This window comes from Elaeis guineensis, chromosome 10, assembly GCF_000442705.2.
Source record: "Elaeis guineensis isolate ETL-2024a chromosome 10, EG11, whole genome shotgun sequence".
NCBI lineage: Eukaryota > Viridiplantae > Streptophyta > Magnoliopsida > Arecales > Arecaceae > Elaeis > Elaeis guineensis.
This window is the reverse complement of record NC_026002.2, coordinates 18,140,789-18,160,884: the sequence shown is the minus strand read 5'-3', so window position 1 is coordinate 18,160,884 and position 20,096 is coordinate 18,140,789. Positions and strand designations below refer to the sequence as shown.

The following is a 20,096-nucleotide window of genomic DNA, read 5'->3' as shown; positions in this document are numbered from 1 at the left end:
TATTCATTTGCGGACCACAATCTGTGCTTAGCGTATATAGCTATATTGATGGTGCAGTTGGACAAAGGTGATGATAATTTCATGCTGTTCTACATAGGATACATATTACGACGTGCAAACTCAGTTGACTGGCAATGTCACTATCTTGGTTATATAGACAACTCATGAATACTGTCAAATTGATGGACTGATGCATGAAGTGGTTTTTTACATGTGTTTGCATGTTCCATAACAGACTATGACTGAAAAAAAAAAAAGTTGGTGTTTTTTCTTCGAGAAATAAGGATGAAATTATGGTCAGAATGGGTGGGAGGAAAGGAGAGGACAGGTGGTTTCTTTCCACTGTTGATGCCTTGTAGATGCCTTGTTGACGTTTATCTCCTAGTCGTATCTTGTTGGATATGCTGTTACAGTCCTTGGATGCTCAAAGTTGTCCATGCTGTTTTGCTTTGTGATATATGAATATTAATATGTTAGCGTCCTCGGCCCTGTTGGGCGCAACGGCCGAGTCGCAGCATTTTCTTATGAGTGCATGCATATCCGCCAATGGGAGACGTGTCAACAGGCTGTTGGACGATATTTCTTCGGATATGATGGAAATAAAATGATATCCAATTCAATGCTCGCTGGATATCTGGGGAGTGCTTTCTTTATCTAATTGGATTGACAACTTCAAAGGCAGCGTGGGCCCGAGATATCCGACAATTCCTGGGATGGTAGCAGATGCCTCCCCGGCTTGTAATGCCGAGGTCCAGCGTCCAGATTTTGGCAGGGCCTCTGTGGTCAACCAACCTCGGCGACCGCACCGCACGAGTGGCAGGTCCTGTCGTTAAGACCTGGAGTCGGGCATGCTTTCCCTTGGGACCTCCGTATCCGCTCAAGCAAGGCATGAAGTCCCTTTTTTTTTTCCTCCAAATTATTTATAAATTCTTTAATATTTTTGGAAGTGAAAAATTATTTATTTATGCAGATAGAGCAAGGGCAAAAGCACAAAATGGCGAAGTTTTTATGTAAATGCTATTCCATGACATCAATCTTCTAGTGGTATTTGTAGATAAACAAAAATAGAAAACAAAAATGATGCTAAACAGGTCTATATATTGGATGTGGGTCATATCTTTCATATGAAAAAAAATGATGCATCTTTGTTTCACAATCTGCATTATTGGATCGCAAAATAGCTACTATGAGATTTGTACAGACAGATGAAAGAGAATTTGAGATGCTTTGATATCTGTGTGAGATATGATCCAACTAATAAAGTTGTGAAAAAGATCAATCATTTTTTTGCACAAAAAATACAACCTGATCCCTTACATTTTTACTTTGTACCCACTTTATCATAGGTGATGGATGTTAAAATTCAATAAGGCTGTATATGTTTATAATGGTGTATTGTTAGCCTATCATCAGTAAATCACTACGTTTATGAGGCTAATATGGCAGTTGGAATTGATATACGGGCAGGTTAATTGTGTCCCATCTACCGCTCAGCCAATTATTGGCTTTTACATCGTTGAACTGAGTGATCATGTGGCAAATAATCTTTAGCGTGTTCCTGCAATGCATTGAGATTCGTAAATAGTTACAAAATTGTTTTAGTGCACCATTTAATAGGCAGTGGCACTTAATCTTACAATCTACAGTGTACGGTAGGTCTAGGGCAGAAGCTTGGTTAGAAATTTTTAGAGGATTTAACAGCATTCAAAGAAACATGTAGCCAGGCAGAATGAAGGATCTAAGCTGCACTTTGGCGTACTCAATTGTTGTCATCTTGACTTCGAAGTTGGGGAAGAAGGGTGGGTGGGAGAAGCTATAGGTACTTGTTTGTTCATCGGCAACCATTTTCAATTACTGTTTATGTTTTAGCATGTTCTTGATATGTCATTATTTATAATTTTCCTTTCATAAACTTTATGGTGGTCGTACCAAGAGCCCAGGTTTTGATGTATCAAAAAAGAGTCAAGCTTGAATCTTGGTTTCGTCAGCACGTTTGGTGTAGGAGTGGGGTGGGTGAACCAAACTCAGAGAATAAGTTTTAGCATTCAGAACCCTGTGATCTCTGTTTGTGAGACTCATGTCAAATATCTACCATTGTGGTTGCTCCAAATACAAAATGAAGTATAAATCTGCTAGCTTTACAAACCATCAAGGCTGCATCTTATACTGTCGGATGAACAACATGACTGCAACTTGTACCAAACAGAGACATTATAACTTCGACAAATGATTAGATTCATAGACAATGTTGCAAGAATTCATTCATGTGAAATGAAGTCTTCGCATCCTCTTTGTCCTCTCTCTTTGTCACTTATAGTGAGGTGTCCTTGTGTTTATCAACCAAAGAACATCTAAAAAGACGTGATTTGGAGTTGGTGACCGGTGACTTCCTTCGTTTTAGTTCTTCTATGATTTGTCATTATTAGATTATTATAATTAAGCATGTCCTACGACAAGGCATTGATTGGAGAAGCCGAAGGCCAAGGACATTCAAATAGCCAGGCCCTCCGTACGCACCATACCTTGGAGGGGGGAAAAAAAAGCAAGAAGAAACTGACTCGCCGATCAAAGTAGACTTCGTGCCCTGTTACGTAGTCACCCTCTCCAACTCCATCAGCCCCACGAATGCTTCTCTTGAATGAAGAAATAACATACATAACAAAAGGACACAAATACCTAATTTTGTAACGAGGAGAAAATTTCCATCCACATTTCTTTAGTTGTTCTTGCGTATACTTGATCACTAAATCTCTTTCTCAATTATTGTCTGAAGTTTGAGAGCGCGACAGGAAGCATATCCATTAACAGCCACGCGTGGGTATCAATCCCTCTTGCTTATATTATTTTTAATGTCCATATAAGTTAAAGTTAACTCGATGTTCTCTATCAGAGTGCCGGGAAAGCATCTCTCTCGCTCCTTTTCCATCAAAAAAATAAAAAACTTTCGCTCCGTTTTCTGGGTCTCAGGTGTTGTATACATACACCAAGCCACAGAAACGAATAGCCCCACTCTCTCTCTCTTTCTCTCTCTCTGTGTTATGTCAGAAAAGATGGAGGAAGACGGGACGAAGACAAGGAGCTTCAGGGATGAGGGCTACAACAGCAGGAGGGTGTTCCTACGGAGCTACCCTCTTCAGTGGGAGGAAGAGGAAAGGAGGGAGGGTGAGGAGGAGGTGGTGGTGTCCAAGGTGTCTCTCAAGAGCAGGCTCATCGCTATCTTCGAGTGGGGTGAGGGAAGGTCCTGCTGTTGAGGAGGCTCAAGAACAAGGTTGTTTTCTACCTGGTTGCCTGCCACCCTTATGGCTTCAAATCCTCCAAGATGCTCACTGTCTAGTGCCCGACTACTGCTACTTATTGTTCCCTTCTTTCTACTCTACTGCAGAACAGTTGTAACTATCAGTGGGTATGAAATATATTTCATGATCTTTGTTCTGTAACACATACACTGTTCTCATAAGAAACCTATCTTCTTATCTATGGTGAGTTGCCTTGTTTTTTTTTCTTTTCTTTTCTTAGGAAATAGGGAAACCTATCTTCTTATCTATGGTGAGTTGCCTTGTTTTTTCTTTTCTTTTCTTTTCTTAGGAAATAGGGATGATAGGCAGTCTTGCTGTTTTCTTCTCTTCTTTATTTGGTTGATGTCTTGTATATATATTTGTGGGCTTAACCTTTCTCATTCGTTTGATTCTTCCGTTTACTCAAGTGGTTCTGGTGACCGGTTAAGTCCTTGTGGTTTTTAGCAATCAGCATCATGGTTCTTCCACCAAAACATTCTTGACCCTCATAGATGGATTGTTCTTTTTGTATGAATTCTAGGCCGCTCAAGGCCTTAATGGTAATATTCACATAAATCTTGGAGTTGTGCACCTGAAGTGCTCTAAATCTTTAAATCTTCCACATTTTTTTTGGCCGGTCCTTTGGCATCTCTGAGCAGGCCTTTTGTTTTTACTTTGTTGGTGGTCTTTAGATTAGGAGTCAAAACCAACATTTTTTCTTTGGCATCTCTGAGCAGGCTGTGTTTTTACTTTGTTAGTGGTCTTTAAACTAGGAGTCAAAACCAACATTTTTGGTAGATGGTTAGAAGATTTGATACGAAGGGTGACAGGCTATAAAATGAAGAACTTCAAACCCTAAACGCTCTCTTTCCATTCTTCCTGCCCTTATTTTGCTCTGATGGGCTGGCTAAAGTTTGTCCCTTGCAGATTATGTGATGCAGACATTAATTGTTCTTCCAGCTATTTTTAAATTCGAGCCTATCCTTTCGTCAATTGATAGGTACACATAAATGGATTCCTCAAATGAACCACAGTAGGTCAGTAGCAAGTAATGAAAACTACAATATTATGACATTGAAAGTACTTTTACTAGATGACAATGTTACAAGTATTAAACATGGGAAATAGTGAAACAATGCTTGTACCGTACAAGTATGGATTCAAGTTAACATGTTGCATAAAATCAGTATTGTTAATACAGAGTACCAAAAAGAAACAAATTGTCAATGCCATTGAGGAAAAAGGCTATGGAAGCTGAAGTCACTTGTGCTGCAAATATAGCACAGTGTATTGAGAAGACAAAATTGTCCAGTCAGCATGAAGAATACAGAGAATATCTGCAATGATTTGAGTTGGTAAGTTTGACCGACAACCAAGATGATCAAGATCCGATCTTTCCATTTAAAGTATCTGCTTGCTTGTCAATCAATCTTACTTTTCGGGATGAATTTCATGCTAATGGATATGATGATATATGCAAGTAGAGCAGAAGCAGCAACAAAAACTGAAACAGTAAGACAGTAAATGAGAATACTGAAAGAACATTGACCAAACCGATATGTATGACAGATCTTATCCGTTTTATCAGGAAGAGAATCATACAGATTAAGTCATTCCAACGCCTAATTTCTGTGTGAGAATTGAACAATCATATCTTAAAGCATAGCTGAGCAAATACTGTCTTTCTGTTTTGAGCACAGCTGAGCAAATGTTGTAACTGCTAGCCTACAACCATACCTATAACAGACATGCCTTGTCCATTTTTTAACCAAATGCAGAATGTAAACATGGCTTCATGAAGCAAATGAAGTGAATGCGCAGTCTCAATATAACAAGCAGTCAAACAAATGCAGTTGAAGTTAATATCATGCTAAGATTGCAAATATAAAAGCAATGCACTGTATGTACATGCAAAGAATCAATAATAATTGCAAAGAGCAGACAAACACGACATGTCATCATTTGTATAAAGTGCAAAGCTAGGGGCTTATTTTACTCCCTTCAGAAACATAAGAAAGCTTTCTTTTGCGGATTTAGCCTTTTCATATTATATGAAAGTAAACAGGACTGAGTCCTAATCATTCCCACCATAAATAGAGGAAAATTCTCGAAGTAGAAACTTAATATTTTAATTTAATATGAGATTAAAAATGATGGTTTTATTTGTAATTAGTGCATGACTTTACCTTGATTGAAATGAGCTTTCAGATCCTTAACTATCAAGTATTTTGGATAGGCTTGTGCACCCAAATCCATCTTTCATCTAATAGACTTGAATCTAGGGAACCACAACATATACAAATGATACATTTTAACAACCTCCTTTGAAGTAATGCAAATGGATGTTAGAACTAAGAATGTTTATGTAAATAACGTTAGAGGAACTGGCTATAGTAGGACCAATGTTCAGACTTCAGTCGCAGGATGGGTGGGGGTGTAAACGAGCCAAGCTCTAGCCAGATCATTCTGTTTCAAGATGAACTCGAGTGGTTCACAATAGTCAGTTTATGGAATTTTGTAAGAACTTGAGGTCTTTCATGGCCTTCATTTATTTACTTTGATATAACTATTCTAACTACATATTATTTCAATAATTGAAATATATTCTATTTCATTTGAACTATGTCAACTTATAATAAATCAATACAAAAATTCTTTAACTCAATATAACATATATACATAACTACTTATATATGTTTATTTAAAGCTTAATCAGGTCAAGCTCAAGTGAGCTAAGCATAGCTTAGCTTGGCTCGCCTGTTTATCGATCAAGCCAAACATTTGCTGGCTCATGAACAGCTCATGCATTTGACAGCTCTACAGGATTGATGGGTGTGACATGCTGTCCAGAAGAAATGATGTAACACTTTTCAAGCAACTTGAAGTAGCTAAATGTTTGTAAATTAAAGATTTTTAAGTGTTTATCAGTATATGCATATAATTTATAACTAGGGAGATCAGCAGTCCTCTATTAATTAAATGAAATTTACTTGATGCAATTTAGACTGGACAAAATTTTGCTAGAAGTGCTAATCACTGACAGCTTGACACAAAAAAATTATATGCTCATAAACTAAAAATATGAAATGCCAAGGTGAGTTTTTGATCATCGTGACATTTCTATTATAGGTTTTTATCTGTTAACGAAGTATGATTTTGACTCAAGCATTTAATGCATTCTCTGAATATGCAGAAGGTTGTTACAGTCCTGATCTAGTTTATATCACTATCCTCTGAATAACACTAAGGCTGCCTCGTTGTTTTGTGCCTGCCATATTCAATTTCCTATAAATTGTCCTGCCCTTGTATGCAAATACCTTTTTATCTACAACAATATCATGATATCCTCCCCTAGGGCCTGTATGGTTCACCAGTAACCTGGAATAAATATGAGTATGCTCATCCAGCTTCGCCCAGCCAAACAAAGTTTTGGCATCCTGATAAAGCAGGAATAAGCAGAAAAGTCGGCCTACTTGAAGAGAAAAGAATGGCAAGAATCTTTGGAAGGAAGGCTTATCCTCTTGGTAAGATTGTTTCAACTATTACTAGACAAGGGCACTGGGCCGTGCCAGGCACGGCACGATTAGCATCAGCCTCAGCCTGACACGGCCCTAGGTCCGGTGGGTGGCGGGCCATATTTGTTGGCCGCGGGCCTTTTTTTTTAAAAAAAAAATTTGCAAACCGGCCGTTGCCGTGCGGACACGCACGGCCCGTTTGTGCCCGTTACGGGCCGTGCTAAGCACGGCCTGTTTGAGGCCGTTATGGGCCCAGCCCGAGCCCGAGCCCGTTTCAGCCCATAACGGCCAAAAATGGTCAAAAACGGTTATGTTCCCATTTTTTTACCTTTCTACCCCTCCCAACGGCCATAAAACGGCTATTTTAAGGGGTATTTTGGAAAAAAAATTTATGGATTTCTATAAATAGCCCCCTCCTCTTCTATTCTCACCACACCAAATCTACTTTTCTCCCTTCCCTGCTACTATTTCTCTCTTCTAACAATATTGCAAGTGTTCTAGCAATTTAATTTTTAGTTTGTATTTAGCAAGTGTTCAAGTACTACACAAGAGGAGGTCTTTGTCAAGGAGCACAAGAGGAGGTCCTTATCGAGGAGCACAAAAAGAAGTTCAGAAATCTCGACGCTGCCTCTACTCAATTTCTCCATCTCTGATTTGTTTTTATTTTTTGATTCATAAATTTAGAAATGGCATCTTATGATGAGAGCCATTTTGGCATTCCCTCTGTTTCCAAGAGAGAGAAAACTAATCCCATTGCTCCTACTCCCTCTGAAACTACTCAAGGTCAAACCTCTTTCCGTAAGAGAACTAATGCAATTTGGGAGGATTTTGAAAGAGTTCTTGCTGACGGAGTCTGAAAAATAAAATGTAAAAAATATGCGAAGTTTTATAGTTGTGCCAGTAGCGAGAGAACTGGCCATTTGAGAAGACATCAAGAGAGTCATAGGATGAGTGATTTTCGTCTCCAAAGTACCCTCAATGTACAAGGGGGATCTCTAATAGGTAATTTTGCATATAATCACGAAAATCAAAGAAAAGCATCAATTAAATGGATAATTAGGGATGAACTGCCTTTTAGTTTATGCGAATCTTTTAATTTTGAAGAATATGTTCAATTAACTCTATAGCCTGCTTACAAAAGAACTAGTAGGCGTATTTTTAGAAGGATAGCTATGACAAATTTTTTAGCAATGAAACAAAATTTAATTGAACTCTCTCTGCCTTAAATTCAAAAATTTCGTTAATTTTTGATATTTGGTCAGCATCGGTAGGTAGTAATTGTTTTATTTCTATTACTGCTCATTATATTGATAATGATTGAAATTTAAACAAACGTATTCTTACTTTTCGTGCTTTTGATTTTCCACATTCCGGACTACAAATTTCAAATATTATTTATCAAATAGCATGTTCATTTGAAATTAATGATAAAATCATGTCTATTACTTTAGACAATGTATCCAATAATAACTCTACTGTTACATTATTGAAGAACTCGTTGCATCCCATTTTAAATGGCCAATTATTGCATATTAGATATGCATGTCATATCTTAAATCTTTCTGTACAAGCTAATATAGGCATGGTTCAAGATGTAATTTCAAAAATTAGAAATGCAGTTTCTTTTATTCATGCTTCCAGAGCAAGACTTCAAGAATTTAAGCAACTATGTATAGATCATGGTAAACGTTTTAAAAAATTTAAACTTGATGTAATAACTCGTTGGAATTCAACATATACCATAATACATGATGCATATCCATATAGACACTTATTAAGTGCATATATTAATGACCGTGGATTAGATTTTGTATTGACTGAAATTGATTGAACTAAAGGTAACATTTTGGAAGATTTTTTGATTACTTTTTATAATGCTACTCATGTTCTTTCTGGTATTTATTATCCAACTTCATATTCATTTTACGACAAGCATTTGATATTAATAGAAAATTTGTAGAATATAGATTTGATGATGTTTTAATGCCTATTATTGAACAAATGGAATCTAAATAGAATTAATATTGGAACAAAGTATGTCCTATGCATAATTTAGCTGCTGTATTTGATCCACAAGTTAAATTGAGTGGTGTGCTAATTTTACTTGATGTATATTGTGAAAACATAATACTGGATCCTAAACCCGCTAAAGCTGAGGTAACAAATTTTTTTATGATATTTATACGTTATATGATGAAAAAATTCGTGGATCTAAATTACCAACACAAAGCTCTATCGCTTCTTCTAATAATTCTCGTTCATCATTTATTTTTAGTTTTATTGCACATAGAAGACAAACACATGCTTCAAGTTCATCTGTATCTTTTTCATCGGTTTTAAGTAGTGAACTAGAATTTTATTTATAAAATAATCTTCATTCTGCATATAATGAAAATCAAATAGATAATTTAGATGTGTTAGTTTGATGAAAAGTGTTAAAAATCAATATCCTGTTCTGTCTGCCATTACACGTGATATTTGAGCTGTACCGATGTCCACAGTAGCATCGGAATCCATTTTTAGTGCAAGTCGGCATATTCTTGATGAAAAGAGAAGTCGAATGACCGACGAGACGGTGGAGATGCTGCTCTGCTTCAAAGATTGATTGGATACGGAGGCGAGACTTCAAGATAAAGGTGGACATTCTACTACATGCTCTGATGGCGACGACACAAACGAGACCAACAATTAGTAGGATTTTTATCAAGCTAGCACAGAAGAGCAGAGAGCAGAGAGAGGGTCTTGAAGGAGTTCAGTGAGAGCAGAGACAAATTGGTATGATTTTATCTTTTTTTATTAATTGTATTAAATTTTTTAATTGTTGAGGTAAGTCACCTCTATAATTCTATTTCTTTTCTCTTCCTCTTCATTGTACTCTAGAGGTCAAGCCTAGCCCCCCTCCCTTCCTGTACTATTTTGATATTTATTAATAAACTAGTAGGGATCCATGCCAAACCCTCCACCTAACAAGGTGGCTTTATATTTAAACCCTAGTTTCTAATCTTTTTTAATTTATTCATGCATATTTTTTAAAAAATTTTAAAAAATCCCAAACGGGCCGTGCTTTGGCACAGCCCAAACGGGCCGGGCCATAGCACAGCCCATTTCAAGGGGGTCGGGCTGGCACGCGGGCCATGCCGTGTCTGGCCCACGGGTCGTGCCAGCCCAAGTCCTTATGGGCCGTGCCGAACCTGGGCCGCGAGCTAGAAAAATCCAGCCCGGCCCCCATCTCATGGGCCATGCCAGGCACGGCACTGTAGCCAATGGGCCGTGCCTGGCACAGCCCGTCTCGTGCCGGACCGGGCCGAGCCGCCTACGGCTTGACCCATTGCCCATCTCTAACTATTACCATGAGCAAGTGCTACTAGTGACAAAAAGAGGAACTAGTTGCAGCTATTTTTCTCAAAGTCATTGAATAGTCTCGCATTAAAAAAAAAGGCTCTCTTTTTTCACATTTTTTGGTTTTATTTTTTTTTATTTGGTTTTGTTTGCCCTCTTCTTCCATTTTGATTGATTGGCATAATATTTTGTACTTCACTATTTCAGGGAAGCTGACTGTGTGCAACAGTTTGTCATTTTTCCTTTTTCTTGGTTTAGTTTTACTGCTGCGAATGGTGAAGTGACACCCCCCCCCTCTCTCTCTCTCTCTCGCTTTGTGTGATATATAAACAAACATGTACACACATATCATACATACATATGTTATACTTTTACTCTGTTGAATAGGAATAAGTACTTCAAGTTATTCGTTTGTGCAAATATACTGAAAAACTTATCTGAGAACCAAACAGGGTCTCATAATGTCATAGTGTTTTGGAAAGAGAAATCTTCATACTGCTGAAAAGTTCTTTTAAACTTGATTACCAGGACTTGATATGGATAACTTTGAAGCACAAATTGATGTATGTGAGCATTGAATATGTCACTATTTTTCCATATAAAGGGTTAAAAGATATAGAAAAGATGACAGTATAAAAATGATGATGATGACATAAGTTTGGTAATGCCCACAGTTATAAGATTTTCCTTTTCTATGATTAAAAGGATGTGGGCACCAGGCTACCATATGGAGAAATACTAACAGCAAGGTCAATACAATCATAAGAGCTTGACACCAACATTTGTCACACATAAATTAAGATTCTAACTCCAGTCATGAAATAAAATACCCATGATAAGGAAAACTGCATACCAGATATAGTTCCAAAAAACAGAAAAGCCAGGCGATATCTGAGAATCCACGGAAGATCAATTTCGAGAGAGCAGTGCTGTTGATATCCGCCTTTCTCTCTGTCAGCCATGTTCATGCTCCTTGGATGCAACTCGGAAAGCAAGAAATCTACACCGGTAACTGGATCTCCATTCTCATCCCTCACTTCAACTTTGATCCTCTGTGGAACTGCATCCCAATCTATTTCAATTGCCCCAAAATTTGGTTGACCTAAATAAATTCCAACAAGCACTCATTAATCCACCTCTATTCAGAAAACCAGATCAGCTGATGGCTGATGAAAGAAGGAAGATTTTAAATGACATGGACAATAGGCAGAACAAAATAGTCAAATCCTATTTTGACATCTGTTGATGGCAAACCTCCATTTTATAGTGGAAACGTCTTAAGATATTGAAACCCAACTGCTATATACATCCAGCATGGCAGGATGTTTGCACATGCTGTGAAACCCTCACTTTCAAAATACACCCTCTTAGTTAATGAACATAGCATCTTCAGACTCCTTCCCCAATCATGCTTGATGAAGAAACAAGAGACATACATTAACCAAAAGCTCAATAGTATTTGCCAACTTGGACTATACAGAGGAGAAAGAGAATCTTATGGTAAATAATTTGGATGGAATCAAAGTCCATCCATCAGATTGCCTGCCTCTTAGTAAGTTGCTTGCATTGCATGTGTTAAATACAAGTTTTAGAAATGCAAATTCAGAAATCAAAATGCGTTATAGATTGAAAATTTGTATTTCTGAAAGCGCGTAGATCCTCAGATGCCACCATATCGGACCATGGAGGGGTATAGAATTAAATTACCATATGTGAGTGATATAATCTCAAAAAACATAATCTCTTTATGGGGAGAAATGATGTGACATATATTTTAAACAGGATGCATTTTAGTTTGGAGGACAGAAGTAAAGAAACTTCCAATATGCTGTCATACCATATGTGCATGATCTGTATCGACAAATTGGGGCAAAAACTCTCATTGTACTTGGTGTCAACCATGCTACGACTCTCACAACAAAAGCTAATGGTGGAGGCACAGCCTTCTCCACAGCTTGAGTAAGCCCACTTGCGGTTATGTCATACAGTGGATACTGACAACCGCAGTCATAGCGTGAGATTTCTCCGAAGTGAATATCACCACTTATGAAGAATACTCCGTGTCTCTGCATATTCAAAGGCAACATCTTAGAGTAGCAAATTAAATTAAATTCTTGAAAAAGCAAATCTACATATCTAATTTTCATACAAATCATTTTAGATCTGCAGAGATAAGAGGGTCAAAATCTAGGAAATGAAGTTGAACTGCTTTGATAGAACTAAAGATGAGCTCCTGAAAGAGCAAGACATAAAAGTAAAACAAAATTTCGGCATATTCTGTGAAAGAAGTCTGGGAGTTGCACATCAAATTAAATTCTTGAAAAAAAGGGATATGCATGTCTAATTGGTTTTAGATCTATAAAGGAAAAAGGGAAAAATTCTTAGAAACAGAGCTAAATTGACTCTGGTAGGAGTAGGACTATGAACTTATGCAATAAAATGAGTCAGCATATTTTATAAGAAATGTGACACAAAATAGTAAATAGGTACAGCAAGACCAAGTTTGAAAATAATCTTGTGAGTATGAGTGGGTCAAGTTTGAGGGAGTACGACTTATTTAACTAGATCATGATCATAACATCATAATAAAGTTTCAATAATTAAATCTGAGTCAGGTCTTACAGCATAAAATATCTTTAAAGAAATGGTATCGCACCTTACTGTCATTTATCAATTTATATAACCGCTGCCTCTCCTTTGGGAAACGTCCCCAAGATTCCATATAGAACATGGGACCAGTTGTTGCAGAAAGATTTGATATCACCTGGAAAGAAGGCAATTCGCCATGCAAACATCGTAAACTGGAAACCATGCCAAAGAAGAATTGGATTTGTATGTCAACCAGTCAGAGAATAGTTAGGAATAACCAAAACTCCTCTGTACCTTAAATTCTGGATTGAATTATTTTCATTTATTAAAATTTATGTGCCTTGTAGGTCCACTAAGCTTGTGAAATAAATAATGCAGTTACCTGAATAGAAGATGCAATGATGGTAACCTCTGATTCAGGACCCTTTATTTCTGCTTCTAACCATTTCCATTGAGCTTCCCCCAATATAGTACCATCACTGAACACTGGATCCCTGTGGTATCTTGTGTCCAAAAGAATAACCTGTAGTAACAGATTCAAATTCATCATATAATGCATCCAGCCTCATGTTTCAAATTATTAGATCTTGACTGCCATATAATACATGGAAAGATGAGCTTAAACAGATCTTGATGATAAATCTGGTCACAAATTAAATTCAAGTGCTAGAATATTTTTTAAAAAAGAAGAGGATGCCATTACTGTACACATATCTAACTAGGTAATATAGTCAATGACGTAACTATATTACAAGAAGGTGAGATTTGGTGGAACAATAAGTTTGCTCCATTGTAACCTGGGTGTTAGATTCAAAGAGTGACCTTTCCACACATGAGGTAAACCTCTGTCCATCTGACCCTTCCTAAGCCTTGCAGTGATGGGAGCCTCGTGCACTAAGCTGCCCTTTTATGCAGCAATAGTACAAGCATAGCTAAGAAATAATGAGAACAACATCTTAATTGGCAAAATTTCAAAGTTTCAATGACAAACCTTTACTTGCTTCCCCGTGGGGCCAAATAAGTAAGAAGCATACACACCAGCTTGCTTTCGCCTACAAGAAGAAAATGCAATAGTAACAACCGAAGCAGTATCAGAATTTTGATCATGTCTACAAAAACAGATTATGAGGAAACATATCATAATTACCAGGGACAACTTGCCTCTTCACCAATGCCACCTACTTTTCACATGGTGAAAAATCGAAGCAAAGTGCATTGTCATTTAGTAGGACTGGAGTTGTCCAAGATACAAGAGACTTGTCCAAGATATAAGACACAGAAAGTTCTCATAGTTAAATTACTATTATGGGAATAATGAGTTGTCCAAGATATAAGAGACTTTTCTGTGGCTTTTAGTTTTTTCTACAGCAAAGGGAAAAAGGGGTCTATGTAGCAGATTCATAAGATTTAAGCTTGTATTTGGTAATATCTTATTTTAAAGCTTAGAGGCATTTATACGAGATATATCTAATTGTAGCCCAAGTTATACTTTACTCTTAATATGATGATAATTGCTCTGTCAGTTTTGATTCATATATACATTTCTGTTAGTACACCGCACTCTTATAAATACTTATATTGTTCAGGTGCTTAAAAATAGTTTGTTGTCAAACAATTGAATGTAATATAGTTCTTTTTTTCCCACCAGCTAAGATTATCGTAATTCCTCTTACCTTCAGGTTTTAGGCCCAAAATGCAGAAATTGTAAATCCAAAGATCACAAATGACATTTCATATTATATATATGGTACTTGGCTTGTTTTACTTCTCTCCTGTTCTTTCCTTCATTCATAATTTAATAATTCTTTTTGTTGAAACTCCAGAACTTGAGCATGGCTGAAAAAAGTGATCCGCCAAACCAAAATTCAGCAGACAAAACTGGAGCTGAATTTTTGGACCATAGCAGTAAAAAAGATTCCATCAAGTCAAGCCATCAAGGAATCTATTTTGGATTTGCAAAGGCCAATAAAGCCCAACCAATAAAAATATCTTTGGCATTTTGCATATAGTTGAGACAGGTCTTGCAGGTTAAGGTTGACAAACTTCCACAGTTACTTTAGTTATGTTACATTCTTTTTTTTGGCTATGTATCTGCAGAGATGCATAAGAAAATGATAATATGGAACATGAAACAACTCACTAGTGGCATGTGAAGTGACTGTTTCATGTGACACATGCAAGTATGGAAAAGCTGATAAAAAGGTTGTGCACAACTTCTTATGTAATTGCTTACCGAGGACTTTCTTGGGCTTCATCTAAGAAGTCCAAAAGAAGCCTTTGGCTTGTATCTTTCCCACTAAATTCTTTCCCTGCATCATTCAATCCATAATCATGGTCATCCCATGTGCCAATAACCTGCAAATTTCAATTGATCCTAATGATATAAAATCCGAGCCACAACATAAAGAAAGCCTGAAAAAAGGATTAAAAGATGCAATAAATCTATGCACAGTAAACTAGAGAATATAACTGCCAGTTCGACCCATTTTTCAGCACAGAAACAATCAGCATAAGATATATCTAATAACATTGAAAATTGTCTAAGCTAGATTATATAGAAATATTACTTTGCTAAACCATATTGGAGAATGCAAGAGTGATACTAACCACATGAAGACTATTTGAAAGAGTTAATGCAAAGATCCCATAGTACTTTGAGAAAGAAATCATTGCAGTTTATATGCTTGTTGCATACACCATGGTGTTGCTGCTCTAATTATGGAGCGAAAGCCAGCACTTATGGTCAGTTTGCAATTGCAATTCATAGTTTTAACCAAATATCAGGAGTTTGTTTAGACAGGATTACTTTATGGGTGGGTACGACTAAACTAGCATTGTGGTGAACTTCCGGAAATCCCTTGATAAGTAGAAATTTCTGCAAAGCAACATACGACTTAAACCAGGTTCAAACCAGCTTAATATTTGTCATTCAGAAGGACAAACTAGTTCAAAATTTAAAATCACAAAATAAGCTTGCAGCTATGCTCTGAAAGGCCTGTCAAAGTCAAAACTTGTCACACATATGAAAAAGTATATACCTTTCACCCGAAATCAACTGTATGAATTAAACTACAAGAGTATGATGAGAATCCAACTATCCTAAAGGGAAACAAATTGGGAATGAGGAGGCTGCAATGTCACCATTCATATATTTCATCAGCACAAGATCAGATAAAGGATAGTAATGAAATAGATAATATTTATCAAATATGATATGCTAAGTTTGTCATCATACTGTACTTCCATAGCATGGAATGCATTAGAAACATGTCCATAAAACATATAGCATAATCATGATTTTAAAAAACTGTTATGCTAACATAACTAAAACCCAATAATGGCGGGTCTTAGTTCAGCAAATAAAAAAGGAAGGTCTTAAGATCAAGTAGTAATCAAACAAACATAAGGCATGGTTGCAGATTCAAAGCCATTTACAGAAACTAGCAGACAGTTTAAGTCTAAAACCTCAGAACTATTTTTGGTACATTCACATGAATAAAGTTTGAATTTCGAAGCATTCTAGTAGATACAACAAAAAAAATAAATAAATAATCACCTATTAAAATATTATTGGGTATAACATTGATGATTTTGGTATAACAGGAGCATATATTAGTATCATGTGCATGCAATAGCATATTTATGCAAGTGGTGGACTATCTAGGTGCACTTTGTATTTTGCACGTGGCCTCATCCTGAAGTTGGACCTCAGGGTTCAATTCAATGTAACCATTGTCTGGCCTTAATGTGGGGAGGAACAGCAGGGTTGAGTGTAAGTAGGATCCAGAGAAACACAATCCAACTCACTCCGGACAAGTCAGATTGAAGCAAATACGGAAAGTTAAGCTATCAGGTTACAAGTCAATTCACAGTGAACTTAGTCAAGGATTCCACATGTAGTTCCAGGCCAGGATCGTAAACATGTACATGTACCACCACAGGTTGCTCAAACATGCGTTGTGGAAATTCCACAAGCATGGCATGTACAGAAAGGCCTCAATGGGCTTGAAGACATGCATTGGCATGCCCTTGTAGATTCACGTGCATTTGTGCAAGATTGCAATGTCATATCACACATGTAAGGGTAAGATTCAGTGGCTTCTACATGTGCCAAGATTGCAGGTTCACATGAATATGATCCCATATGCTGGTGCCCATCTTGTCATCATGTTTGAGTATTGGTCCAAGAGCATGCATATGCTCCATGTGATGTGCCAGCCAACCCGTCATGTTGACAACTAGCTTGCAGCCAATTGTCACTTATCTAGTTTCCAAGAGTTTCTTTGGAGTACAACATGGCTTAGCATGGAGTGTGGTTACAATGTTCAATTTGTCCTTGAGATCCACAAGAACCAAGTTGTTTGAGTGAGACAAGGTTCTTTTCTCCCTTGGATGCACAATACCAAAAAAAAACTTGATGTAACCTGGTTTAAGAGAACCAACATCTCTACCCCCTAAGTACTAAGTATCAATTTAGTGAAGCCACCAAGGTGAACAGTAGCATTGCAACAAGATCCTTCTTTATCTCTCTTGGAACTCCTTTGTCCACCTGTCTGGATTAAAAAATAACATAACTATGCAATTGACAACTCTTATCTAGAGATGCCTAAAATGCAGGACAACTGCTCTGTTTTTAAATCATTGAAGGTTGACATGACCCAGGCAGGCCAGTTAACAGATGCTGTGAGTGCAGCAATATTGAGTCCACACCTTAAACACATGCAAGTGGGCGTGAGGCAAGAGGAAGGCCACTGTCAGGAGCAATGATCATACATGCTCTTTGAGATTCTTTTATAAGTAATTAATGGAAACTCATGGTCAAGCAGATAATCTTTTAGGTAAGTCCCATCACATGTTGTAGACCATAATGAGAGTTGTTAAGGATTTAGTCCTCAGAAAGAGAGTTGTTAGAGATTTCTCTGAGAACCAGTATCAAACTTTCTATGAGGAAAGAATGAGCAGATGCTTTAAATTTTAGTTAATGAGCAGATACTTTAAATTTTAATACCCTGTTGTATCTGTCAGAGGTTGATCTTACAGAGCTTAGACATTATGAAGATAAATCAAATCCTTAAACAAAGATCGGTTAGACCAACTGTCTTATGATAACTATCTTAAATATTTGGAAAAATGAGTGTATTCATGGTTTGCATTAATAATAGAGCTTATATATAGCAGCCCATGGTGAAATTCAACAGGAACAAACAACTTATGCAGGCTGGGCACTTGTGCAACAAAGACATGTGACTTTGTATATCTGGCATGCATGCCTTCACCTCATCCTCGGACAATGGCATGTATATCGGTATGGTATGGTACGCTCCATACCAGATGGTATGGGGTGGTTCAGCAAACCATGGCCTAGAGTCTTGCTGATACACGGATAAAAATTATAAGGTTTCCTCTAAATGGTAACTTCAAGCACTTGGTGAGCTAAGTTACCTGAGCCCTCTGTCTCAGCTTAGAATATCCTTGGTTGTTCTTGGCCATCTCGTATCTTTGCCGCATTTCCTGCTCTGTCGCAGGGAAGAATCTTTCCACATTCTTCCACGGCCCAATAGTCCTTTCCTTTCCAAATAACTTAAACGGATGTTTGTTGTCTCCGTAAATATTGTCCCCCAACCAAATAAAAAGCTGGGGATCAAAATCAGTGATGGCATTCCAAATAGGCTGCATCAAAACCATGGAAAAAAGAAAAATTACATACAAACTTTAAAATTGTCAGTGCGCAACATTAAAAAAAAAATAACGTAGATCATCATTCTGTTAACTTCTTTCACAGCTTAGAGTGAAGAATCCAGTCAAGATAGAAAAGATGTAGTAACAATTTTTCTTTCAAAATATTTTTTTTTAAAGGACTAATTGTCCATACTTTCCTTGGTCGAACAATTCCTTCATAACCAACAAATTTCGTCGCTTATTCACGAACCATTCACGATTTATTCAAGAAATAGTGATCCTACCTGTTGTTCTTCGTTAAAAAAAAAAAAAAAAAGAAAAAAAGAAAAGAAAAAAGAATGGAGCCAAAATCACAAACATTGCCACGAGCTTCTGATCCAGATACAACAAAATTTGTAACACCCTGGGGTTTGTAGTTGTACCTGAGGAGCGCTCTGGTTAGCGCAAGAGCCGAAGGCGATCCGGGAGATGACGCGCACCGAGGCCCCGCAAGGGCCAGCGGCCATGACGACCAGTTGGAGGACGAGAAGGCACCAAACACTTGGAACCGCCATGCGAGTGGGAGAGACAAGTAGCGTCTGCGTCCCGTCAGAGAAAAGAGAACAGGGCATTCCGTTCGTCGTCTCTTTGGGGAATAAATACAAATGGATTGGCTAATTACTTTGGTGGATGGAGCGGGTTATTGGAGGGAGCGAGGAAAGAAAGAAGAAAAAGGGTATATTATTCGGAGCTTTTGCTGGTGCTTTCGTGAGGGAGGCTCAACCGCGGCGGCGCGCCGGAGAAATTTCTCGCATCACCCCCCTTTTATAAAGCGCACCACTTGGTGCCGCAGCGCACGAGCCGGTGCAATTCTATTCTGTCAAATGGGCGGAACAGGATTATCCCCCCAAACAGGAAAAACTTATTCCTTCCTGCTTCAGTCTTACCTCTATCCACCTTTTAAACACATCAAAAAGTGAAAGAATATAATCTTATTCTTGTCATAATCAGCACGAAAAGTGATGCTCTCTCTGATAAGTTTTTTTTTAATTTTTTTTATATAAATAGATGATCACACCAATCAATACGAAAGCAATCCAAAAGATTAAGATACACAAAATTCTACAAAGCCAGCGGGCAGTCATCATCTTGCCTCCATAATCAATCGTTGGAGTGCTCAGCAACAAAAGCCGCCATCCAATCTGCTGTAGTGTTCGCCTCCCAGTAGACATACCGGACTCGCACTACAACAGCATGGTGAAGAGAGGTCCAGATATTTTGGATAAGCGGATGATGACCCTCGACCTGCCTGGCTTCTCTCCGAATTCAAGAAATAATAGTAACAGAGTCACCCTCTAGAAAAATTTTTTCTGCATAAAGTTGATGCCTGGCAAAGGTGACACCTGCCCAAGCAGTGTGAAACTCTGCCGTCGGAATCGAAGACTTAAAAAGATGAGACCCATAAGCCACCAAAAGTCTCCCATTCGGACTGCAGATGACAAAGTCCGCTCTATCCTTCTCATCCCTGATACTGCCATCAAAGTTAATCTTGACAAATTCTGAAGGATGAGACTCCTAAGAAATGAATAAAATCCTACGGAGCGATGCCAGGACAGTCAAGGAGCTCCAAAGGTCGGAGATGTCAAGAGACAATATGGCTGTGTCAAATTGACAGTATTCCTAAGTCAAACAGATCATTCTCTCCAGCATCCAGCGAGTA

At 37.7% G+C, this 20,096-nt stretch overlaps 1 protein-coding gene across 2 annotated transcripts; it reads right to left on the bottom strand.

Moving 5' to 3' along the window:
- Positions 1-4,324: 4,324 nt before the first annotated feature.
- Positions 4,325-19,292, bottom strand: LOC105052891 (uncharacterized). Of its 2 annotated transcripts, XM_073244414.1 has the most exons (10): positions 18,820-19,292; positions 18,161-18,388; positions 14,952-15,073; positions 13,710-13,770; positions 13,101-13,241; positions 12,786-12,893; positions 11,967-12,195; positions 10,983-11,231; positions 4,711-4,779; positions 4,325-4,612 (listed from the first exon to the last, which is right to left on the bottom strand). In XM_073244414.1, exons 1-10 carry the CDS (start codon positions 19,006-19,008, stop codon positions 4,536-4,538), a joined length of 1,473 nt encoding a protein of 490 aa, XP_073100515.1. In that variant the 5' UTR covers positions 19,009-19,292; the 3' UTR covers positions 4,325-4,535. The 2 variants fall into 2 exon arrangements, with proteins under 2 accessions (XP_073100515.1, XP_010932170.1); XM_010933868.4 differs by lacking the exon at positions 4,711-4,779.
- Positions 19,293-20,096: the final 804 nt, after the last annotated feature.